Source organism: Coenobita brevimanus, chromosome 79 (assembly GCF_032717465.1).
Source record: "Coenobita brevimanus isolate Jiangsu-jjx chromosome 79, ASM3271746v2, whole genome shotgun sequence".
NCBI classification, from domain to species: Eukaryota; Metazoa; Arthropoda; class Malacostraca; order Decapoda; family Coenobitidae; genus Coenobita; species Coenobita brevimanus.
This window is the reverse complement of record NC_137032.1, coordinates 32,109,789-32,136,354: the sequence shown is the minus strand read 5'-3', so window position 1 is coordinate 32,136,354 and position 26,566 is coordinate 32,109,789. Positions and strand designations below refer to the sequence as shown.

At 40.8% G+C, this 26,566-nt stretch overlaps 2 protein-coding genes across 2 annotated transcripts; one reads left to right on the top strand and one right to left on the bottom strand.

The window, feature by feature from the left end:
- Positions 1 to 2,491: 2,491 nt before the first annotated feature.
- Positions 2,492 to 11,531, bottom strand: LOC145408929 (uncharacterized). Its single transcript, XM_080279509.1, has 9 exons — positions 11,427 to 11,531; positions 9,339 to 9,428; positions 8,678 to 8,748; positions 6,784 to 7,045; positions 6,333 to 6,490; positions 5,841 to 6,071; positions 5,209 to 5,403; positions 4,496 to 4,680; positions 2,492 to 3,938 (listed from the first exon to the last, which is right to left on the bottom strand). Exons 1-9 carry the CDS (start codon positions 11,491 to 11,493, stop codon positions 3,851 to 3,853), a joined length of 1,347 nt encoding a protein of 448 aa, XP_080135635.1. The 5' UTR covers positions 11,494 to 11,531; the 3' UTR covers positions 2,492 to 3,850.
- Positions 11,532 to 16,787: 5,256 nt separating this feature from the next.
- LOC145409082 (uncharacterized) lies at positions 16,788 to 24,468 on the top strand. Its single transcript, XM_080279629.1, has 6 exons — positions 16,788 to 17,597; positions 18,843 to 18,923; positions 19,215 to 20,135; positions 20,398 to 20,551; positions 22,847 to 22,945; positions 23,678 to 24,468. Exons 1-6 carry the CDS (start codon positions 16,788 to 16,790, stop codon positions 24,466 to 24,468), a joined length of 2,856 nt encoding a protein of 951 aa, XP_080135755.1.
- The last annotated feature ends 2,098 nt before the right edge of the window (positions 24,469 to 26,566 follow it).

The following is a 26,566-nucleotide window of genomic DNA, read 5'->3' as shown; positions in this document are numbered from 1 at the left end:
CCACTAAGGGATGAGTGAGGTTGGTCAGTCTCATCTGAAAAGTCAAGACCAACTTGCCTAGCCCCAGGCTTCTACGCTCCTCATAGGACAACACAGAATTGGATGATGGATGGATGGATGAAGAGTTACTGAAGACTGTACTGTGTCTGACCCTTCCATTTTCAAAATCCTCCCAAACTGAGTATTCTTGTCAGTTGATTTCACAAGAGAAAAAGAAGTCATTGATAGTATTTTTGTTATTTTTATTATTTATTACTATTATTATTACTGGAGGTCAGGACGATGGTGATACGATTATTATTTATTTATTTATTATTTTTTATACGCCACCAGGGGCCTTGGCTGATCACATACTCATAAATATTCTAGACTGTGTTATTTTAGCATTAGATCCCTATATTTATGAAGTGGTAATATAGGACTGAATGCTGTTATTGCCTGTTTAATCTCATATGCAATAAGTAATGTTATCACGTTTATTGTTATGTATACAGTAGTTTTTCAGTATTAAGCCTTTGAATGCAGGTGGTTTATTTTTTATTTAATTATTGGTATTATCAGATGATTTAACCCCATATAGAAAAGGCTTCTCATATAGTAAGCTGTTTATAAAGGCTGTATTCGACCTTGTCTAAAAGTATACAGTATTATAAAAAAAAAAAAAAAAAAAAAAAAAAAAAAAAAGTCATCAAAATACAGTGAGAGAGACATGATTGAATGTGTTACGTCCACAGTAAACTGCAGATAAGTTGTTAGTTGCTGGTAAATTGCCAATGCTACATATAAAGCTTATTTGCCAGGCTCCCCTTGTTTACAGTATCAGTTGTAGGGTTATGTTTGTTGTTTTATAGTTCACCAGGGGACAGGATGGACTTGAAGGATGTTTGTATAACTGGGCAGCTCCACTCAGTACTACCACAAGAAATCATGGTGTTCAGAGTGATAAAGAGGTTGTCACAATAGCCTGATATCGTCATTCCCCATTATAGGAGGATGGATTTAATATTTCACATCTTTTTCCATCATCATCTTAATAATTTTTCTTGCCGAAAGATGGGATGAGGTAGAATCCAGGGAAGATAAAGTATGAAAGTGGAAGAACTTGAAACACTCAGTGGCATCTCCCATGAAAAATGTCATGACACTCATTCACTCATGGACTGTTTCACTGGGCTTCCTGCTGATGGCTCTTCCATGTTTGTACGTTCTCTTTCCTTGTTTTCTGGATCCTACCTCACCTCATTCTTGAGTGGGAAAAACAGTCATGATGATGATAATGATAGAAACTTGTAAAATACTGGAACACACTTTTCCATGCCAGTGCTATGTATATACAGTATATGCACATCTGAATGTAAATCCTGTGGACTGCAGCATGAAGTTGCCCTCCTCTTGCATTCCACTATCGTCCTTTTGGGGAACAGGGAGTTGACATATCGTCACCTTCATAAACATACTGCCAGTCATATTTTCTACTTTTCGGGAATTTAAAAAAAAAAAAAATGTTTTCTTAATTTTCATATTAATTCAATGTTTGTCCTTTTATAACTTTATAAATTTTTAACCACTCATACCCTAGACATGACAAAGGCAACTATACCAATAGGTGTGCCACATGGTGAAGAATTGATTTAGGCAAATAAACAGAAATCACCAAGAAATGACAAGCAGTTTGTTTACGAGGGTGACGATATGTTTATATTACCAGGGAGTGAAGCCGCCCAGTCATATTAATGCCACCACTTGAAGGTGCCCCTCTCCACCATCACTAAGTACTGTATATTATGGGAACTGGTAATATCAGTGGGATAAATAAGTAATGAAACCTTCATAAGCAATTTTTCTGTAATATACTGTGAACCTAATAGCAAAAATAATAATAAATAAAGGGAATAGAGAGACTGCCAGAGATTAAGCAGCATGCAGAGCCACCATTAGGTGACCAGGGTCAATGCATGCAAGCAGGCTGGAGCCTTTATAAATGGTACAATATAATATATATCAAGGAATTGGTGCAGTACAGTATACTGTATTTGGACCAATAAAATGCGCTTTGTGAGCACGTGACAAGCGAGCAAGCATTTGTACATATGCCTGTCACCATAATTTCATCTTGGTGTAAACTTTCAATATTTCTGGTGAGGTAGTTGAACAACAACAGAAGAATAATTGAGCTAAATATACACAGTCACATTTTCTCTCACACACATGTACAAACATACACACACGCGCACATGAGCAGTAAGTACATGAAAGCGAAAAATAACTCATACCTCATATGTGTCACTTTCATAGTGCTTTACTTTGATTTCATTGTGGAGCATGTCAGTTGAAGCCCTGGGTACATTCCCTTGGAAAACTGGTATTCCAGGGAGTTTCTTTGGTCTCATGAGTAAATGTATAACTAAGAACAAAATTTATTGAATATACCTACTACCTGCTGAAGAATCTCCTCTATCTCACACAGTAGAAAAGTTATTAGCCTCTGAAAACCATCGCGGTCGAGCCATGTCGTGTTGGGGTGCTCATTTCTCTGAACATAGAATAAACATCACTTTGCTATAATTGCTTGCTCACTTGTAATAAATGAATTTACTGACTGCATACCATAAAAATACACCTGGCAGGGAGTGATATATTTTCAGAGTCATATACAACTTTAACATATTTTTGTACAAACTTTAGATCTTATTCTGTATGCTGGTAATATCTGCCTGTATGAACAATTTCTCCATTAAAAAATACCATTAGAGTTATGTATTTAATTTTCCATACACAGCAAAAGAATTCATTTGCCTTGTAAAAAAAAATTCTGGGTCATATTTTACAATAAACTGGGAGGCTTGGGCTGGTATTCTTGGCAGTTAAGGAAGCTCCCTAATGCCTTTTCCTTACCAATTTATTTTCAGATATGGCTGGCTAATATAATTTTGTATTTTATTTATGGAGCGTGTGATGATATTAGAATGATTTAAGTAACACAAGCGGACAGCAAAGTGTAATAAGCATAATAAATCACTTATGAAGATATGTTAGGGAGCTTCCTTAACTGATGAAGAGACAGGCCTTGGATGCACCTCTCCTTCAGTTACTTATCTGGCATATTACACCTGCCCTACCTCAGCCCATCCTAGGCTGGGAAGAGATAGGGATGGTGATAATGATGACACCTAACATTACCCTTTATATCTTCTGACTACAGTACCAATTTTTTTTTGCCATGTTGTATTTTTTTCTTTTGTTATATTTTTATTCTATGTTTAATACTGACAAGGCTTGCATCAATAACAAACAGTAGAAAGAGGTTACCCAGGTGAAATAAGCAAAATAAGTAACTAATAAAGAGTTGCAAAGTGTCCAAACCCTTTTTATATATACTGTACTGCTCTCAAACTACTAAAGAAACTCCACAAACTAGACTGTAAACTAAATTGCAGTCCAAGGAAAGCTCCCAAATTTTTATAGATAGTAATTAGGTTTGATAAGCCCACAACCCACATTACACAGTGCTGCTGGGAATGATGCATAGAGGTCAGATATGTTTCATCTTCATCATATGTTTCAAAAAAAAAAAAAAAAAAAAAAAAAAAAAAAAAAAGCTTGCTCTCCCCTTTGTGATTTAAGATTTGACCCTTTGAATGCTAGGATTTCTCATCAAAAATAAATAAATAAATAAACACATTAATAAAAAAAATAAATAAATCATGTGACATTAATTTAAACAGATTCTTAGGTATATCCACAGCTGAAATAGGTTGACTTGAACAATATAAAATATCTAAAAGCACAGACCACATCAGAAGGGTTCAACAAGTAGTCAGATGCATGTTGAACATCAGCAAGGCAGTGTCTATCTGACGGTGGGGGGAATATATCCTTCATCCACCTTCTTTGCCTTCTTCTTTGGGAATTTAAATGTTGTCTTCTTCTTGAAGATCCTGCAAAGGACAATGAGTTTTCATTTACACATCTATGATCTTTGGTTTTCATCTGACAAAGATCCCTAACCTCATTTCTATCTGTCCATCTATAGAAAGACGTCTTAATCCCGTAAGGAGTGGCCACAAACAAATCGCTTCCATGTCACCCTGTCCCCTGCCATGTTGTTGCCCTCCCACCACCTTCATTTCACCTCTACTAATTGCTAGGTGTAGTCCTACTGGAGGATAAAGTACAGTGGAATCCATGGAAACTCATTCCTACTTTATAATTAAAGTTAACTGAATTTCATGCCGCCATAACTTCACAAAGACAGGATGAGAAGTATATGAATGAGGATAGGGTGTGACAGTAGAGGGGCAGCCTCCTGGCTGAGGACAAGATAAAATGGAGGTTATTTGTTCAAGGCCGCCACCTCCAAGATTACAGCATCTGGTTACATACACACAAATAATGACAGATACATGGATATACAAATGGATAAAGACAGACAGACATTGATATACATACAGACAGTTACACAATACAGATAAACATACAAATAAACTATACTGACCAGTTCTTTGGAGCTAACATTTCTAGTTTCTCTTGGTTTTCAAAGAAGAATATCACTTGTTCCTTCTTTGTCAAGTCCCTCTTCTTCTCCTCAATCTCTACCATCAGCTTCTGCTTTCGATATTCCGCCAGCTGGTTCTCAAACTCCTCTTCCCTCCGCTTCTCCCATGATTTGAACATGTCCACCTGAAACAGCAAAGCGCATCCATTTTAACCTGCATTATCACAGACGTGGTGGTGCACTTGGCTCGGAACATGCTTGAACCTACTCACTATGATTCAAGTTCTATAGATGGCCAGAGGCTTGTTTATCATGTAAATGCTACACAGGGGCATAGGACCTATGCTCCTATTTATATGAGGCAAAGTGGGACTGGATGATGGATGGATATAATCAAAACCATGCCATGCTTCCTATTAGCTCTTTTGGTACCATCACTTTCTCCCCTCCCTAATTCTTGTTACCTACATGTGATTTATTGTCTAAAAGGAAACCTTTCATGGTGATGGAGTTGGGAAATGTCTCCATACACCCTTCTATTCTGATGAAGGCTTTTAGTGACACCAAAGGAATACCATAGCTGTTCTGACAGTCCATTTTTTATGTTTGTATCTATAAACACTGCGAGTCCATTGCTACATATATATGCAAACAAAATATCTCATGACAGCCTGATTACATGTGGATCATCAACATCAACACCACAACAGTACCTGTGCCTGTATTTCCTGCTCCTGTGTGTGAGTGACAGTCCGCCTTACTATTGCCTCTATTTCACCAGCCAAGTCCATCTCCACCACCTTCCCTGATGCATTCTCCAGTTCCACGATGGCCGACAGTAAACCCTCATGAGACTCTCCCCCTTCCTCCTCCTTGCAGCTTTCGATGATCTGGTTTACTCTTTGTACCTGTTGAGAGAGCATATTACTGTATCTGTTTATCCGATTGTTCTAATTAGACAGTATTACTATATCTATTTATCTGATCGCTCTAATTACTTATCTTACCATCATCATTATCAGTGCTACTGTTGTCAACATAATCCTGACCCTTCTTTGTTAGGTCCAGAAAGCCTGAAAAAAAAAACTGACAGAGGGAGAACTTATCGAGAACATGGCCACATACATGGACCACAGTCTGAAATTCTCTCCATTCCAGCCTCAGCATCCTGACTCTATCCCACAGACATAAACATGTGGTGAGGTTAAGATACATACCATTTTGAAACCTATCTCTAACCTTAAATGAGAACTGCTTCACCATAATAATCATCATCATCATCAACATCATCAACACTGTTATCATTACCATCATCATCCTAATCTTTCTCTATCCACAAACTTACCACAGATTTTGCAACAGGGTGACTTGCTTCCTTAACCCTTTGTATTGCATCTTCCAGCTCCTTCCACTTCCCATACATAGCCCATCCCAGCACCTCACAGCTGCCCCCCACTGACCCACCCACCAGTGGAGACAACCAGGCAAGGGTTTTGCCCACCAAGTGCTGAGGCTCCGTCAGGTCGAAGTGGTCATCGAAGTACGGGTTGCGTAGGTATTTCACTCGGATTTTGACCTGGAATATTTGGCTTTATTACTTGCCATCATTAGCATCAGCAACCTTCTTTTCCTCTCCCTTCTCCCTTTTCTCCTCATGCTCCTGCTCCTCATCATTAATCCAACCTCTGTCAGGTGAAAGTGGTGGTCAAAGGGTTATGTAGTTATCTCATTTGGATTTTGACTTAGTTTTTCGTCTCATTAATCATTATATCCATCATCTGTATGTGGAATAAAACACTGACCCAACAACCGTATCCACTACACAGCAACTAAATACCTCCTCTACAGGTTCCTCTGGTTTCTCCGTGTAGTCCTCCCATGGTGGATTATTATCAGATGTTGCGTAGGAGTATGCTGATGCCAGTGCCAGGGCCTGGGTGAGGGGCGGCCCAAAGTCCTCCTGCAGCATCAGGCATGATGCCACTCGAGCACCAGCTGTGGCAAAGATGCTGGCACACTACATCTCCATTACACCTCTAAAATTACATAAATCTTTGCTATTTTAGTCTTAATATTATCAGAATGAGAGACTGACTAGGAGAGTTTATATGAACAACTTGGAGGTACAAACGGCAAGGGAGAGACTGAGGATGAGATGAGAGGATGGGGTGTGGACTGGAGAGGACAGCCCAAGGTGACATGGACAACATTTATTTCTTGTCACCCCTTCCAGGATGAAGGAATCTGGCAACAGTCAAACAGACAGAATAATAAAATATATAACCAACCTGTGAAATTTTTCTGCTCCAGGTAGGCATTCATGAGAATGTTGGCGGTGTAGTGGTCGGGGAAGATGCCGTAGTTCATCGGATCAGAGAGGAATTTTAAAATAGTATCTGTTCTTCCTGCCTGGAGGAGATGGCGAAGTGTGGCATGGTGTGTGGAGGGCAGGGTGCGGATACTCTCCCGGGAGCGACGTAAGCGGTGAACTATTTCCTCAATTTCCCCGGGTGTGCTGCTTGATTGTGAGTCTGTTATGCTGTTGACAAACTGGAAAGAAATACAGGGTTTGCCCACAGTGGTTATATACATTACCTAACACATTCTTCTTTGTGATTCAGTCTGCATATTGCACCTAAAAAAAAAATTCTCTTGTATGCTAATTATTACTGTACTTGACTGGCATTGATTTCCTAACACCTTTTCACTAGTAATTCATTCTGCATATTGCACCTTAAAACACTCTCTTCTTTGCTACGAGTATTTACCATTTGACAGGGCATCTGTTGTCCTGTTAATAAAATAGAAAGAATTTGTTGGTTTATTGTGGTCAACGGCTCATCTGCACTGTTAGCCTGGTGGACTGCAGGCTTAAGTCGCCCTTCTCCTGCAGTCCAATATTCTCCTTTCAGGGGATAGGGAGGAGTTCAGGGATGTTTGTATATGTTAACACGTAGTGGGGATGAACGGTTATATCTGTGTCACCACAAAATGGCATCCCTCTCCTGCACTACGGGAAGGAGATGTAGATCAATATTCTTGTTGGTTAAGGAAGCTCCCTATCACCTCAGTGATTTATTTTGCTAATTACACCTTACTGTCCTTTTCTCCATCCATTGCCAGACGCCATGTATCCCAAAAGGGGTGGTCAAGGGCTTAGAGTTAATCGTTTTACAGGGAGGGGCACTAATCCTCCACCAACCCCACTTGACACGTAGGGATGCCAACAGCATCTGGTGTTCCCAGGCGGCCACCCATCCAAGTACTAACCAGACCTCTTCTGTGTTCTATTAATTCTTCCAATATAGCCATACTCTGCATAAACAATGTACAGGGGATATTAACCAGACATATCCAAACACAGATCACTATGGAAGAGCTGTTTGGAAGTTTCCTTAACTGGCAAGAATACAAGTCAATAAGCTGCAGTGTTTCAAGTGGCTTTAGATTTCCTAATTCTTCCTGAGTGATTTATCTTGCATATTACAATTTAAAACATTTTCTTGTATGCTATCCGTATTGTTTTAATATCAACATACTTTGCATCAAGAATATACATGACAATATAGACATGTACAGTGCTCTGCTGGATATGCTGGGTATACCACAAAGAACGAGATGTTAATATCCTATGACACGCAGAATATCGATATACAGTATTTTTATATTATTACTGTATTCTCACTTCATGTACTGCTGCTCTCGGGTGACTGCCCTTTTCTCTCTTCCATCCTTCCTTCCTCTTCTGTCTTTCTTTAGTCTTTCCTCTTACTTCTGTCTACAAGTGACTCTACAATAAGTGACAAGCCAAATGGTTTCCTGTACACCAGGAAACCATTTATAATGCTGGGTGGTAACCATATAACCAAATAATGGAGCCTGGTGGCTTAATGGGTAATTACGGCGCTGCAATCGGATGGAGCCGGTGCAGGTTTTTATACAGGGATTGGTTGGGGTTTATTGCTCACACAGTGCCACTCAGGGATGAGTGAGGCTGGTCACTCTCATCTTAAATGTCAGGACCAACTTGCTTAGCCCCGGGCTCCTACGCTCCTTATGGGGCAACACAGGATTAGATGATGATGATGATGATGATATTATTATTATTATTATTGCTATGGTACTACTACTACTACTACTACTGTCATCATCATCACTACTGTGTTACTGCTGCTTACTTACCAGATCAACATCAATGGCGGTGACTTTTCCTTCGCGTTTATATTTCTGGTCCATATCATAGAAGTAGTCACCTGCCAACACAAAAAAGTTTTATTAGAATGGATGATTGGATTTCACTGGATGGAACTCACACAACTTGAATACCAAGTTGTAGTTGCAAGAAATCTGATATGTCTTGGGTTAGTTATGAGGCTGGAATGAGTCTCCTTGGTTACTAGTGAGAAATTTAATGTCTTAGGTTAATTATGTGCCTGGAATGAGTCTCCTTGGTTACTACCAAGAAATTTGATATGTTTTAGGTTGGTTCTGAGGCTGGAATGAGTCTCCTCGGTTACCAGCATGAAATTTGCTATGTCTTAGGTTAGTTATGAGACTGGAATGAGTCTCTTGCTTATTAGCAAAAAATTTATTAAATCTCAGGTTAGTTACAGAACTGGAAAGATTTTCCTTTGTCATCAGTGACAGCATATGGTTTAATTTTGAACGAATGGCTGTTCTGATGATGATGGTAACTTTCAAAGCAGCAGAGAGATGCTTCATTCAGTGGCATTAACACTGTTAGGTAGATCAACTACCTGGTTATACAACCATCCCTCAACTCCCTAACCCCCAGAAGGAGAATGATGGACAGATGTGATGCAGTATATGTTACTGTACTTACCAGGTTTCAAATCTTTCAACAGTGGATGGTCCAAACGTTTCTTCCACATCTCCTCGCACCGATAAGCTGCTGAAAGGTAGTGCCGACATTCTGAAATATAAACAGTACTGTATTTGTGAGTATGGGATTTTTTTTTTTTTTTTTTTTTTTTTTTTACACAAGGAAGAAGGAACCATGGTCATTTCTGTATCACTGCCAACTACACTGTTAATGTGGGATGCAGAATGGTCTATGTATCCAAGGCCAGACACCTTAATCCAGGGAGGGTCAGCCACAAATAAACCACCTTCATGACACGCTGTCCACCACCCTCACATTGTCCCCTCTCTAGCTCACACCCTCTCTCATCTAGCTTAACAAACTGACAACAAAAACTAGGGAGGGATGGGGTGGAGAGGTATATGAGAGAAGGGGGTGTGAGTTGGGAGCAGGGCAGTGAAATGGCGGGGGACAGGGCGACTTGGAGGCGATTTGTTTGTGGCCACCCCAAATGGGATTGAGGTGTCTGGCAATAGATATATATATATATATATATATATATATATATATATATATATATATATATATATATATATATTAAGCAACGTTGGGTCTGGTTAGTACTTGGATGGGTGACCGCCTGGGAACACCAGATGCTGTTGGCATCCCTACGTGTGAAGTGGGGTTGATGGAGGATTAGTGCCCCTCCCTGTAAAACAATTAACTCTAAGACCCTTGACCACCCCGTTTAGGATACATGGCGTCTGGCAATGAATGAATGAATGAATAAATGGCTGAAATTACTAACTGCTGGTGATGAGTGTGATTGATTAGCTAATTTGATTATGGTACTAACTAAAAAAAATGCAGTAATCAATTTTTTGTTTCAATAACTGATTAGTTGAAATGATTACTACAAAAGTTACCAGTTTTCTTTACAGTAATTTGTGAGCCATGCCACTGAGTGCAGGCACACTATGCAAGTTGGTGAGCCACGAACTTGGAAATGTACACATCACATCCTTTCTCAGGTATACCATTTCAAAATGCATTTTTCTTGTGTTCTTCAAAGTATTATTTGTCAGATACTGAGTATATTACTGTTCAATATCCCTCGACGGTTGGCATTAGATATGAATGAGAGAACAATTCCTCTTTTGGTAGATATGGATAAACCTATATGATATCAGCTGCTGGCTAGTGTGTGTGTGTGTACTTAATGTACCATACAGTATATAATAATGTATGCAAGTAATGAGTTAGCTTTATTTCACACAGAGATTTAGTATCAAGAGACGGGAGGCAGGGCAGGCAATACAATAGGGGCAGGGTCTTTATGGGCTAATGGTCACAGAGCAGAGGGCCGAGAGAGGGGAATGGGCAGGCACTCAACAAAGGGTAGTGAACAGACTACAGTTCCTAAGGAAAGAAAACTGTCTGGCATTAGCTGGAATAAAATACTGTTCCACAGTAAACTGGCTGTCAGAAATTATTGTAACCACTCACTCAGGGCCAGCTTTAAGCCAACTGGACCAACAGCTCCCAATTCGGCCCTGCCTATTCAAAGGTGATTACACATTTTGTTTGTTTACTTACATGTATGCAATTTTATATTAAAATGGCACTTAGATCTATTTGGTCCATTAACTCACATGCACTTTTTAAGCATACATTTTGATTGCTTTCCACTCTAACTTAGGGATATAAAGTCCATAACAGACTTATCTCTATGATATGTGAACCTGGGGACCCCACCAAAAATGTTGCCAATAGGGTCCCACAGCTCCTAAGGCAAGCCCTGCACTCACAAAAAGTTGAGAATGGTTTTAACCAGGAGACTCCCTCTGCTTTATAACATCATTTGGTTTGCCAGAATAACAAACACATAACCCCAGACTCCAGTAATCGAAAAGGAAATCAATTACTTTCCCTAAAGTAATCAGTAATCACGATTACATATAGCGGTACCGCACACCACTACAAACCCCTATGGCACTTCCCCCTTGAAGTTCGCTGGAAAATTGGACTGAAAACTACTGACTCCCACTTCCCTAGCCGTGTAAATTCTTTCTATTCAAAATACTGCTGAGGAGAGTCTGTGGCTCTTACGTTGCCTGTGGAGATGTAATTTTGCCTGCTGGAATATTAATAGTGGTAACCTGGTGCCCGGGACCATGTCGCTCTCACGGCTTCATGTAAACATATCCATATGATGCCGAGGTTAGCGAATGTAGCTATACTTGCTCTAAAAATCCGGGTAATTGCTAGAAAAATGCTAAACATTTTATTCAGCATGATGGACGAGTGGAGCTGCCTTGGGTTGGGTTAAGTTAGAGTATCAGTCGTATAAGATTACAAATGTCATCTTTAGATAATGTTATCTTGCCACACAGATAATGACATACTTCAACAAACAGTCAGGACGAATTTGTGCATACAGTGTAAAACAAAAACGTTAGAATATTCCTGGGACCTTTTCTCCATCAATCCTTTCCATTTAATGAAACAATGATGAAGATTTTAGGAATATCGAAGTCGCCGAGGTACAAGATGGCGGATTAGTGGTTAACGAAGGTGAGAGGATTTGATAGCGATAGGGGGAGTTGGGGGGGGGAATACTGATATCTTAATCATTTATTATCCTTTAAATATACAACTTACGGTGTATCCTGGCAGATTATGGTAAAAAAGAATGTTAGCTATGGCGTATATAGAATACTTAACAGTAAACATATAATATCGGAGGTGCACGATGGCGGCCTACTAGTTACAAACAAATCGACCCTATGGGGGGTTCCGGTGTACACCCAACCCTCCCCCTCCCTTCTTCATGGCTATAGTGCTGTGCCTTTCTGCGCGGGAAAAAGAGTTTGCAATTCAACCGTAGGTAACGTATCATCTCAACACTTCAGTTTCAAGTATTTTCAGATATTGGTGCCCAGAATATGATGACGGTTGAGAATGCTGTTTGTATACACTTGGAGTGAGTGCTGCAGGCCTAGGATTAATGTAAGCCAATTGGTTCTGGTCTGAGAGATTTACTGAATGACCATGTAACCATAATTATATTTTGGGTAGTTTGAAATAATAAGAGCAGTGTGTTACAGCTTTCTGTAAAATGCACATGTCAGTTTGTCTGTACTACATGGTATTCCTTTTCACATTTGTGACAGTTTCGGCTGGAGGGTTTGGGGGGCAAGGGAGAGCCATTATCCTTGTCATATCCTGCTTACCTAGTATTAGTTAGTGGGAAATAAGAATATTTCCTTGTTGGGTCCCCATCTCTAGTATATTGTGCCGGCCTTCCTTTGCTCATGACCTTTTATGTTTGTTGTACCTAGATTTAAAGACAGCTCTAGATGGAGGGATGGGGTGGAGAGGTATATGAGAGAGGGGGGTGTGAGTTGGGAGCAGGGCAGTGAAATGGCGGGGGACAGGTCAAAGTGGAGGCAATTTGTTTGTGGCCACCTCAAAAGGGATTGAGGCGTCTGGCAATAGATAGATAGATAGACTCTAGATGGTGCTGTTACTACATCTTCAGGTAATTGGTTCCACTCGTGTAGCGTACGTATTGAAAACCAATTTCCCTTGAGTGTGGTTTTCCAGTGGTCCGGCACAGCCAGTTTGAAATTGTGCCCCCTCAGGCCGGTGCCACTAAATTTGAAGAACCTGGTGCAGGGGATGGTAAATTTTTAGAAGTAACCAACGTTTTCTTTTATTATTTTTTTTATGGTTTCCAATGCAAAATACTGTGCTTTAATTAGTTTTGACCCTCATTTTGGGGGGAAAATCCCCCTTTTGGAATTTTGAGTAAGATTCCCAAAAGTGGGTTTATCCCCCAAAATCAAGATCAAGATTAATTAAAAATGCACTATTTTGCATTAAACTAACCCAAACTAACCTAACCTAACCTAACCTAGGCCTGATCTAGGGCCTGACATAGACCGAATGCACACGCCTGCACCAGCCAATATGGCGCAACATTCATCCGTTACTGAGCGACAGCCTAACCTAAGTCACTATATGACTATCCCTACAAAATTTTGCTCCCCCAACTGAAACTAGGCTTAAAGGGTAAGTCTTAGTTAGAATAGTTCAGGGACGTAATATAATGAAAATTGGTAACGTTGGTTACTTCTAAAGTTATACCCAGGGGATGTCTTCGTAGCCGTGGACAATTTTGTACACCTCGATCATGTCCCCTCTTTTCCTTCTGTCTTCCAGTGTCTGCAGGCCAAGGGGCTTTTCACCTCTCTTCGTATGGTAGATCTGCCTACTCTGGCACTAGCTTAGTGGCTTTGTGCCAGAGTTGCTTCAGCAACTTTATGTCCTTTATTAGGTAAGGTGACCAGCACTGGGATGCATAATCCAATATCGGCCTCACCAGAGCAGTATGCAGGGGCAGCAGGATCTCTCGGTCATTGTATGAGAAGTTCCTTTTAATTATCCCTAACCTGCTGTTAGCCTTGACTGCCACCTTTGCTGCGTGCATAGAAGACTTCAGGTCCACTGAAATAAAGACATCCAAGTCCTTCTCCACCTGTGACTTTTCCAGCTCTCCTGTGCCAAGCCTGTAGTTGGTCCTGGGGTTCCCACAGCCGAAGTGCATAGTTTTGTATTTGTCCACATTAATTGTTAGTATGTGGTAGGTGGTGGTGACCATCATCCACTCACTTGATGTAGTGCTGCCAACTTCCTTAGCTTTTATCATTCTTTTTTTGTGCCTGCCCTCCTCTCTTCCTATTTCTCCTATCTTTCCTGTCACTTTTTATTCCTTTTCTTTCCTTTACAGGTGGCTTTACATTGAGTGACAAGCCAAATGGTTTCCAAGCCAAGAAACCATTTACAACATTGGGTGGTTACCATATAACCAAACCATACGTGCTCCCTACATGTCAACAAGTGGGTTGGTGGAGGGTTGGTGCCCCTCCCTGTAAAACAACTAGCTCAGTGTCAAATGGCCACCCTTTACGGGATTATGGTGTCTGGCAATAGATCGATAGAATAGAATTGTTAGTAGCCACTTCCTGCTCCATTTCTGACACCCGGTCCATATCTCTGCAGTGCCTCCACGTCCTCCCGGGTCTTGATGGTCCTGTATATCCTGGACCCATCCGTGAACAGACTTGCATGGATGCCTCTTATAGTAATTATATTTTCTTATGCATATCCTGACTTAAATTGAGCAGTCTTGAGTCATCTTCCTTTTACTGCATTTATTCCTATCCGATCAGCGAAGTTAAGCAACGTTGGGTCTGGTTAGTACTTGGATGGGTGACCGCCTGGGAACACCAGATGCTGTTGGCATTCCTACATGTCAAGTGGGGTTGGTGGAGGATTAGTGCCCCTCCCTGTAAAACAATTAACTCTAAGCCGTTGGCCACCCCGTTTGGGATACATGGCGTCTGGCAGTGAATGAATGAATGAAAAATTCCTTTTACATCATTTATTTATTGGTTTAGTCCAATCTTGTGTATAATTGCTACTTGAACACACCACTGACACAAGATATGCTCTATTAAGACTGCCCATAAAGTTGCAAAAAGTGATTTTTTTTTTTTTTTTATAAAGACCAAATTGGGAGACAACTTCTCTATGGCTTTCGTCAAAAATATTTCTAAAGTACAGTACAACCTCGATATAACAAATTAATTGGTACAAGACCTTGATGTTGAAGCCGAACACCATGCTGTTCATTAATTTCCCTGGCATCGTGACTTTTACCGAACAAAGAATTTAAATATAGTGCGTCATTTGGCTGTACAGTTATACACAGTAGCATACAGCCAGGTCTAAATGCCTTTTTTGCTCAGTAAATGCTCTGTTTATGACTTCTTGCACGATGCCGGTCACCCAGAGACTGATGTGATGTTCAGCGGGATGCAGAGGAGCTTGTGTGTGTGTGTGTGTGTGTGTGTGTGTGTGTAGGGACACCACACTGGTCAGGTTTCCCGCACGTCCATTCTTTTACTGAACGAAAATTCATTAAATGAGTATAATGTTCGGCCAAGTCAACGTGGTCGTCAAAACTGAAATTTGTTAAAAGAGGGTTCTGTGTATCAAGAGTTTACTGCACTTAGAAAATCAGGAGATGGGGAAGATTATTGATCTCTCAGCTCCATCCACTATGACATCGACATTTAAGTAACATAGCTTAATTTGATGTAAACAAAAGGAGTTTAGAGGCCTTTGTATTATTGTATAACAAGGCAGCTCTGCCTCTTTCTTATATCAGTGCCACCACTGGAAGGTGCCCCTTTTCAGCACTCCTTATTTACCAAGTTCAAAACAAAGCCTATGTGATGGAAAGGTCATAGAGAAGACTTCCATGGTAAAGCAGCGGTATCCCTTGGCAGGTGATGCCCATGTGAGGTGCGAGTGATGAACAACACTGCTCAGTCGTCCCCTAAAATACCCAAATCATCAAGGTTGTTTCTTAGTGGTCGCAGTGCCCTTTTACAGGTGAGACGTTGTTGTTGTTGTGACCCCAGAGTTATTGGGACATGAACCTGGTGGACTGCAGGCTGGAGTTGCCCTTCTGCAGCCCACCATCCCCCTTCCTGGAGATGGAGATGGAGTTGAGGGGTGTTTGTATAACTTGGCAGTGGAACCACTCAGTTATATTAGTGCCACCATGTGAAGGCATTCCTTTTCATGGTTTCGTGTAGGAAACAGTCTTCATTAACCTTTTCAGTATGATTTTTTTTCTTTGCTATCATCAGATTATTTTTTAAAGACTGTGTGGTGTGTGTGTTTATGTATAATTCATTTACCTTAACTTGGTAGATACTTTTGTCCATTTGCAGCTTACCAGTATTTCCTGTAGCTCTGAGCCAGAAGAAAATACTATGACTGTACAGTCTTTCTATAGCACTCCTTTTTCAGTACCATCATAGCCAAGTATTAATTCCTTTTGCAGCTTATTTCCCATTGCCCTATGGCAGAATAAAGATACTAAGGCATTTTATCCCTTCCAATCTATAGCATTCATTTGAACCAGCACCATAACTTGTTAACATATTTTGGCCAAGATGAAGAGCAGTGTATAGCAGATAACATGGACAGGTGGAAAGTAATGGCCAGGCTAAAATGAAGAGTGTAGTTAATATCTTTCTCTCCCCACAGATACAAGTCAACAAGAGTGTTAAGAAGAAATCCCCAAGGAAGCTCCCCCAAACTGATCTTAGTAATTTGGAATGTAAGGAGAATCAGCTGCTTGAGGGAGAACAAGGCTTTGATGACGAAAGTAGAGTTGGGAAGGAGTGTAAAAAGAGAGAAGACAATGGAGAGGAAGCTGGAGTGAAAGGAGGAAAGAATCAGGAAGAAATTAAGGGGAAAGGAGAAAACAACTGGGAGAAACTTAGAGAGAGGGGAGAAAATGTTCAGGAGATACATGGAGTGAAGGGAGAAAACAATCACAAGGAACAAAAAGGGACGGGAGAAAACAGTATTAAATCTTCTAGGACAGAGATGCCAGTACGAGTAATTTCAGACAGAGACACAGAGAATGGAATAAGCACTGCAGAGGGAGAAACAGAGAGCGTGGGGTTGGAAGAGACAGGAACGGATAGACACTCAGACAGTACAGAGGGAGGAAAGGAAACAGGGAAAAGTGGTAACCCGAAGGTGAAACCAACCTCCCTGTCCATGGAAGAAATTGAATCCACACTGAGGAAGATCTTGAATGAGGATTCAGAAAAAGAGAGTGACAGCAACGCAGAGTCTGAGGACAGGGGCTTGGATAGGAATGAGGATGTGGGGGAAAGAATGTGTGATTCTAAGGTAAATAGATCACGGAGAAGCCCCAGGAAAACACCTGTTGACATGGATGTTGGGTCAGACATGGACAAACATAGCCCTGACAAACAAAGCCCTGACAAACACAGCCCTGAAAAAACACAAAACTCAGTTAGGAAGAGGCAAAGATTGGGTTCTGCTAGTGATTCTGATACAGCATTGCTGTCATATAAAAAGAGCAAACAAAGTGAAGGCAATGGTGGTGTTGAAGTGAACAGTTCTGACAAGGAAGGTGATGAAGAGGATTCTGCTGAGTCAGATGTTAGAGTAAAAGAATCCAAAAAGAAACGTGGCCGTAAGGATGACAGCGACTCGGACAATGAGCCGGTGAGTACAAAGAAGCCAAGGAATTCAAAAGAAACCACAAAACCCAGTGGGAAGTCAAAGAATAGTGATGGGAGTGACTCAGAGATTGACAAGCCAATCAGAGCTAAGCGAAATTTGATGAAGGAGTTGCACAAGAAGACTGAGAAAGGCAGTGATGTAGAAAGTGATGATGATGATGATGATGATAAAGTGAAGAAAGCAAAAAACCCACCAAGAGGGTCCATGAAAAAGGGGGCATCAACAAATAGTGGTGATGATGATGATTTGGAAATAATAGGGGAGTTCATCACACCAAGGAAGAGAAAAGGAAAATATGAAGAAAGCGATGATGATGATGATGATGTACCTAAGAAGTCCACACAGAAGAAGAAAGGAAAAGGCAAAGAGAGTGACTCAGACTGGGAACTTTCCGAGGGGGAAAAAGTCACACTGAAGAAAGGCATTGGTAGAAAAAAGGATGATGATGATGATGATGAGCCCCCATTTACAAAGAAGAGAAAGAAGAAAAGGAATGTTAAAAATGATAATGACAGTGATGATGATGATAGTGATGCCAAACCACTGTCCAGGAAGAAGAGAATGGCTAGACAAGCTCCAGATAAAAAGAAGGTGGAAAACCGTAGTGATGATGATGATGATGATGATGATGATGATGATTATGACAGTAGTGATGCTAAACCTGTATCCGGTAAGAAAAAAACACAGGCTCGACCTCAGAAGAAGGTGGGAGATGACAGTGAAGATGTTGATGATGATGATAGTGATGCTAAGCCTTTGTCTGCTAAGAAACGAACATCACCTCGATCACAGAAGAAAAAGAAAGATGAAGATGACAGTGAAGATGATGATAGTGATGCTAAGCCTTTATCTGCTAAGAAACGAACATCACCTCGATCACAAAAGAAAAAGAAAGATGAAGATGACAGTGAAGATGATGATGATGATGATGATAGTGATGCTAAGCCTTTATCTGCTAAGAAACGAACATCACCTCGATCACAAAAGAAAAAGAAAGATGAAGATGACAGTGAAGATGATGATGATGATGATAGTGATGCTAAGCCTTTATCTGCTAAGAAACGAACATCACCTCGATCACAAAAGAAAAAGAAAGATGAAGATGACAGTGAAGATGATGATGATGATGATGATAGTGATGCTAAGCCTTTATCTGCTAAGAAACGAACATCACCTCGATCACAAAAGAAAAAGAAAGATGAAAATGACAGTGAAGATGATGATGATGATGATAGTGATGCTAAGCCTTTATCTGCTAAGAAACGAACATCACCTCGATCACAGAAGAAAAAGAAAGATGAAGATGACAGTGAGGATGATGATGATGATGATAGTGATGCTAAGCCTTTATCTGCTAAGAAACGAACATCACCTCGATCACAGAAGAAAAAGAAAGATGAAGATGACAGTGAGGATGATGATGATGACAGTGATACCAAACTATTGTCTGCTAAGGAAAGAACAGTTAAATCTCAAAAGAAAATGAAGAAGAAAATGAAAGATGAAGATGACAGTGATGATGATGATGATAGTGATGCTAAACCACTGCCTGTTAATAAAAAAACACCAACTCGATCTCGGAAGAAGAAGAAGGTTGAAGATGATGTTCATGATAATGATGCTAGACCTTTACTGGCTAAGAAGAAGACACCAGCTAAAACTCAGAAGAAAAAAGATGAAGACAGCAGTGAAGATGATGATAGTGATGATGATGATGATGATGATAGTAGCAATGCAAAAAGAACACCAACTCAGTCTCAGAAGAAGAAGTTTGAAGATGACAGTGATGATGATAATAGTGATGCTAAGCCTTTGTCTGCTAAGAGAACACCAGCTAAATCTCAGAAGAAAATGAAAGATGAAGATGACAGTGATGATGATAGTGATGCTAAACCACTATCTGCTAAGAAAAAAACACCAACTCAATCTCAGAAGAAGAAGAAGGTTGAAGATGACAGTGAAGATGATGATGATAGTGATGCTAAGCCATTGTCTAAGAGAAGAACCCTAGCTAAACCTCAGAAAAAGAAAGTTAAAGATGAGGGTGAAGATGATGATGATAGTGATAGTGATGCCAAACCACCATCCACTAAGAAACAAACGCCCTCACGACCTCAGAGAAAATCCACACAGAAGAAGGCGCCTGAGAGTGACGATTCAGAGGATAGTGATACAGAGCCTTTAGCTACCAAGAAGAAATCTCCAGCTAAATCGCAGCCAAAGAAAAAAGCGCCTGAGAGTGACAGTTCAGATGAAGCTGGCACAGGGAAGGGGGAGATGCTGTCAGAAGATGAATCAGGCACTGAGACTTCCGGGCCAGTGGGGAAAGCCGGGGCGAAGGGGAAACTGAAGAAAACTGCAGCGACGCAGAAACAAAAGAAAAATAGCCTTAATTCCAGCTCCATTAGAGCTAAGGGGAAGAAAATGGCCACAAAAACAAACAAGAAAGCTCCAGCAAAGAAAAAGGAAGACACAGACAGCTCCATCTCTGAGTCTGAGTCTGATGAAAAGAAGACAATGGCAAAAGCAAAGAAGGAAGAAGACTCCGATTCTGAAGTGTCAAGTATTTCCTCAGTAGATGAGACAGTACTGAAGGAAGAGAAGAAAGGACAGAAAAGAAAAGAAGAAAAGAAGAAGTCTGAGGTTCCAAAGAAAGGCCAAGGGAAAAAGAAAATGGTAAGCATATATTGTGTATGCTTGTAGCCATGTAACCAGATGAATGCCTGGTGGGTGCAGGTGGGTCTGGTGGGTGCAGGTGGGTCTGGTGGGTGCAGGTGGGTCTCGTGCAGCGGATGCATGTGGCTGATAAAGGTTTATATCTAAGGTGAGGGTGAGAATAATGATGATAATGATTTTCATAATGATAATACACTAATAATGATATTTATAATGACTGATAAAATGATGATAATGCTGATAACTATCCCTATGCATACAGAGCCAGAATGAGGCCCAGTTAGCACGGCTACGCAAATACATCTATCTGTGTGGCATAACTGTTCGTAGCTATGATGTACTGCTGAAGGGATGCAAGACCATGAAAGCCAGGAAGCAAAAACTGCTTGACCTTATGCAGGAACATGGAATGAAAGGTATTTGTGGTGTAATGGTTGGAACGCCCTTGTTGCAGTGGCCATTGTGTTTTGCATTATGACAAACTTTTTGAACTGGTGGTAGTAGAAATAGTAGTACTGGTAGTATGTCAGCAGCCCAGACACTGACACAGACAGAGGGCTGGTACTACAATCCCAAACAGACAATCTTTTTATCCTCAACAATCTCCATCAACATACCCACATCCCACACCAAGCCTTCTCCCCCCCCCTCCCCCCCATCATCCCCAGACATTACCTTTTGCTCCTCAAATCTCGCCCCCACAACATCCTGGAGAGTGGTCAAAACTGCTTGGCTTTGACCATCTCCCACTGCCAAAACTGGAATCACCCCAGCTCGCCACAGACACTATCTATCTATTGCCAGACGCCTCAATCCCGTTTGGGGTGGCCACAAACAAATCGCCTCCAAGTCGCCCTGTCCCCCGCCATTTCACTCCCCTGCTCCCAACTCACACCCCCCTCTCTCATATACCTCTCCATACAGTACATATAAGAGAGCCAACTGGGAGGTCATCACAACTGAAACAGAACAACACTTTGAAACATTAAACAGTACATCCATCACAAACATTAACACCGCTGTGCACACTTTCAGTACAATTAATTATTCAAAATGCAGACATAAGACACATCCCTAGAGGGAACAGAAAGAGACACAACCCCAACTTCACACCAGAAATTCAAGTCCTCATCAGTCAAATCTGACACACAACGACATTCCCCAACACCCCATACACAAGACACCATACAACAAATACAAGAACTCAACATTCAAATAAACAGTAATATATCAACAGCAAACACTAAACTGGAATAATTATCTCCAAACACTTGATCACAAAACAAACACCAGCAAACACTACAAAACACTAAACAGCATCACACTCTTCAGCAGTAGCACTACACGATCACATGCTGCCATCACAACAACAGACACCATACCCTCAAACAAACATCAAGCAAACACTCTCATCAATCACTTTTCACACGTCAGCCATCTAAACCCCCATCGCAACGACTGACATGTCATCCGATGCAAGAGACAGTTCCCCACAGACCCAGACTTTGCACCCAATTACAGCAAGACAAAGCACAACATTAGCAACCTTAAGCACTCATCTGCCTGTGGACCAGACAACATAAGCAACATACACATTAAACACCTTAGACCACAAGGCATACAAGCACTCACCAACATATCAAACTACATCTACTCACACAACATAATACCTAACATCTGGAAGCATGGTACAGTACTATCATCACTGTCCCCATACCCAACGCAGCCCCATGTAGCCTTCCTCACATCATCCCATCACACTCCTCTGCACCCCCTTCAAAGTCACTGAATGTCTGGTATTGCAATTAGTTTCATCTTACATCCCCCAAGCCCTATCACAACATGGTTGTAGGCTGCATTTAGACTGCATTGCACATAATCACCTGTGCCAACAACACAGCATACACCCCTTGAGAGCTCTGTGGGAAAGCCCGGCCTCAGCCGTGGCCTTCCTTAGGAACTTGAGGCTGTTCAGTCAGACTGCCTAGGGAACAACTACTACTACTATGACTATTACCATTGACTCATCTAAGTGTGAACCCAGTGGACTGTATGCAAAAGTTACTCTTTCTGTTGTTTACCATCCTCCTTTCAGTGGAGAAGAAGGGAGGGACTTGAGGGATACTTGCAGTTCCACTGCCTGGTTATATTGTTCCACCACACGAAGGCATGCCTCTCTAGCATCATTTAAAGCTATTAAAAATAAACAAAAAATTACACCCTTGGATTGGAAGGGTTACAGTGAAGAGAGTATAGTACAGTATAGTGTGGAAACACAGGGGAAGAATATAATGTTCTGTCATGAGCTTGACTTGTACACTGTGATGGCTCTTTCTTACTCTTGTCATTTTTATATGATTTTATTCAGCAAAGGATAGAATATTTGAACTAGGGAGGATAAATACAGTATAGCACTCACTAAAGTTGGTCTAGTCAGAGTGGAGGATTGATTTGACTAGTAACCAAGAAGAATCACTTCTGCCTTGTAAGTACAGCTCATCAAAGTTCATGCAACCACAACATGGTATACAGTTTGTGGAAGTGGATAAAAACAAACTGACCATAAGCCATTTTTACTTCTAGGATATCCAATGATGCCCCCCTTTCCCCTCCACTGATGCCTCCTTTACCCCTATTTTGCTGCACTTTTAACTCACCCTCTACTCTAACCTGCATTTAAGCGCTATTAAATTAAGACATTTCCACCACAGGGAACCCAACAATTCAGAAATGTAAGAAGATAAAGAAGAAGATGGAGAGGAAAAAGGAACTGGCATCTCTTGATTTGGATAACATCATCTCAGAATCAGGTACTGTGTCTGTTTATCTGTCATTTTGTCTCTCTATCTGTCCATTTGTCTGAGTATGTTTGTCTGTTGGTTTGTCTGAGTCTGTGTCTTACTGTGTCTCAGTCTTTCATTTTGTCTGTCTGTCTGTCATTTTGTTCCTCTATCTGTACCTGCCATTTTGTGTGTCTGCCTGCCATTTTATTTGTGTCTGTCATTTTGTTTATTGATGTATCTGCCATTTTGTCTCTGTCACTGTCCTCTCATTAAGTCCAGGATGTGTGCCATTGAAATGCTACTTGTAGTAAGACAACTGTAAGAGAAATGTTGTGTAGCAGTTAGAACACCCAAGCCAAAGTGACAGCCTTGTGCAGTTTTGATGCATGAGATGTGTCAGGATGGTTTTTGATCGTATAATGCCACCTTGGCAAGTAGGTTGGTCAGCTTCCCTTAGATACTTTATACTGAACTGCAGTATCTTAGCCTCAGATCCCTTACACTCACTCAGAGTAATACAGGATTTCATTATTACTATTACTATTGTTGTTGTTCTCATTGCTGTTGACACTCTCCATCTCATGGTCATTTTTATTATGAATACTCTCTCCCTCTCATTTTTTTTATTTTTTTTTTATTTATTTATTTTTTTTATTATTACTCTCTCCACCCTATCTGCAGTCATCTTATTTTCTGATCATTCATTTTTCTCTCACAATTCTTGGTTTTCCTCAAATTATTCCACTGTCTCTCCCGCAGGACGTGGACGAAGAAGAAATGTAGTCAGCCTGTATGCCACCCAGACCCCACCCAAAGCTGCACAGCGTCCTGCTACCCGTAGGTCTCGGATCAGGGCCGATTCAGAGCCTGAGGAAGAGAAGTCGGAGGGATCGGAAAGTGAGGATGAGGCACCGTCTAAGCGAGTGTTGGGGTCGGACTCTGAGGATGAATCAGCCCCACAGAGAAAAAAGAAGACTAAGGCTGAGGTCAAGGTGCTGTCTGGCTCCGAGTCTGAATCAGAATCGGAGAAAAAGACTGAATCAGAGAGTGAATACGAGCCAGAATCAATATCGGGGGAGAAATCAAAATCCACCTCAAGATCTGGGAGCGAATCAGAGTCGGATGAAAAAACAAAGTCTAGGAAAAAGAAAAAATCAGAGTCTGAGGAAAATTCTGAATCTGGGTTTACGACTGGATCAGAATCGGAGAAAAAATCTGAATCCACCTCAAGATCTGGGAGTGATTCTGAAGTGAATGAAAGAATAAAGTCTAGGAAAAAGAAAAAATCAGCATCAGCAGTAGCATCTAAAAAAGTAAAGCTTAGGAGAAAGAAAAAGGCTAAGTCAGATTCAGAATCTGAGGAAAATTTTGAATCTGGGTCTGAGTCTGAATCAGAACTGGAGAAAAAGTCTGAATCCACCTCAAGATCTGGGAGTGATTCTGAGGAAACTGAAAGAACAAAGTCTAGGAAAAAGAAAAAATCAGAGTCAGAATCAGAGTCTGAGGTAGAGTCTAAGAAAGGAAAATCTAAGAAAAAGAATAAAAGATAAATTAGAATAAGTCTGAGGAAAAGTCTGAAGCTGAGTCTGAATGGAAGATGCTGTTTGGCTGGTGCTTCTGGATGTCTGTAGTGGTTTATTTTTTTTTATGTGTGGAGAAGGCGTGTGAGAAGGACTATAAGGTGTTTATGGCATTCATGGGTCTTGAAAAAGCATATGACAAAGTAGACAGAGAAGGATTGTGGAAGGTTTTGTGAATGTACGGTGTGGATGGTAAGCTGCTATAGTAGGACTCGTGTACGTTTGCGGCCGTGGTGTGGCCCGCACCTGTGTACAATGGTGCCACGTTTCCCCAACTTGCGATGTGAAATGGAAGCTATTTATGTACAAGGCATCACAAATTCGATAAATTCAGATGAATAAAACTTACACTTGTGTATTTTGATGGATGAATCAACAGTAATCTTATTATGCATAAAATATTTATACAGTAACACAGAAACATGGCATACATATTGTACAGTGTTGCTAAAAGAAATTGTAGTCACTTTTAATGGTTTTTAGCGTAGTTTTAGGGTGGGTAATAATATCACAGTTATGGATATAAGATAATGAGCCTGAAAAAAGAAGAAATATGCCAATATCCAAAGTAAAAGAAATAATTCATGTAATTCTTGTGAGTGGCAACACTTACACACCCAGTCTGGCCTAAGGTAAAGTACGTACCTCCGTAGACCCAACCATAGCTTGTACAGGTGTTGCTAGGGAAAAATGCTCACATTTACTGGCTTCTACCATAATTTTAAGGGCGAGGAATAATCACATTTATAATCATAAGCTAATATGTAGGACAAAATAGTAGGCATATGCCAATACCGAAGTAAAAAAAAAAAAAAAAAAAAAATATTCACTCGCGAGCGGCAACACTTCCACACCCAGTCGGTGGCCTTGACAGCATAGCTTCCTGGTGGTGACCTCGTGTCACTTCCTTTATGTCCTCTGCACAGACAGCATGGCAGCTCAATCAGCCCATTCCTCGCCTCTACACAGCCAGGCTAAAGAAATTGTCTTCAATGTAAGGCAGTATTTTCAGGAGGAGAGGGAGAAGGGAGTAGTTCTTCATGGCCTATCAAAGGTCGTCTCTCGTACAGCTGCAGCAACAAAGATTAGCGAGATCAGTTGAAAAAATCTCTAAAGATGCAAGAGAGAATGAGGAGATTCAATGTCCCAAGTTTAAGTCCCCCAAGAAAAGGTAACGTGTAGCACCAATGACCGATTTCTTTGATAACTTTAATGAAGGCGTGCTATGAAGAACAGTTCTGAGTTTTTATGAGAGGAAGGAAATCCCAACACTTTTAAAAAATTTATGCAGAAATTAAGATCAGTCTTTCGTATCCTGGCAGCCGTGAGACATTAAGAAGAGTTCTGAAGAAAATCGGTTTTCGTTATTCAAATGTTGATGGACGGAGATTCCTAATGGAAAGAGATGATATAACTTATGCACGGTGCATTTTCTTGAAAGAAATGAAGGAGCTTAGAAGTTCAGAGAGAGAGAGAGAGAGGCAGGAGAGGGGCATGCATTGAATGCATTGTCGGCATCACTAAATATAACAAAACCAAATTAACAAATGAAAGGACAATTATAAATAACTTATAAAAGAATCAAAAGTACTCAGGGTGGCTCACATTTCCCGCCAGGAGAGAGAGAGAGAGATAACGGTATAGAAAACGTGGCAACACTGTACACAGGTGCGGGCCACACCACAGCCGCAAACGTACGCGAGTCCTACTATAGGTGCCATCGAGTTTTTATGATGGTAGTGAGGCATGTGTAAGGGTAAATGGGCATCTAAGTGAATGGTTCACTTATCAGTGTGGGTGTGCAACAAGATTGTGTGATGTTCCCATGGTTGTTCAATATAAACATGGATGGGGTGATGAGAGAAGAAAAAACACGAGTAATGGAGAAGGGTATGGCATTGGTTATGAATGGTGATCGATGGAATATCTCAAAAATGTTCTATGCTGATGCTGATGATGCAGTACTACTTACAAATGCCGGACAAAAACTTGGTAGACTAGTGCAGAGTTTTGTTGATGTCTGTGTGCATTATGCCTTGAGCGTAAATGTAGAAAAAAGTAAAGTGAT

Excerpts from the sequence above, each read along its gene's own strand:
- LOC145408929 (XM_080279509.1), bottom strand. The coding sequence starts at position 11,493 with ATGGTCCCGGGCACCAGGTTACCACTATTAATATTCCAGCAGGCAAAA. Across the intron at positions 7,046-8,677 it reads CCGCCATTGATGTTGATCTG|TTTGTCAACAGCATAACAGA; the intron begins GTAAGTAAGCAG and ends ATTTCTTTCCAG. Across the intron at positions 5,404-5,840 it reads ACCCTGTTGCAAAATCTGTG|GTACAAAGAGTAAACCAGAT; the intron begins GTAAGTTTGTGG and ends CTCTCTCAACAG.
- LOC145409082 (XM_080279629.1), top strand. The coding sequence starts at position 16,788 with ATGCCAGTACGAGTAATTTCAGACAGAGACACAGAGAATGGAATAAGC. Across the intron at positions 17,598-18,842 it reads AGACTGAGAAAGGCAGTGAT|AAGAAAAAGAAAGATGAAGA; the intron begins GTAGAAAGTGAT and ends CCTCGATCACAG. Across the intron at positions 20,552-22,846 it reads GCAGGAACATGGAATGAAAG|GGAACCCAACAATTCAGAAA; the intron begins GTATTTGTGGTG and ends TTTCCACCACAG.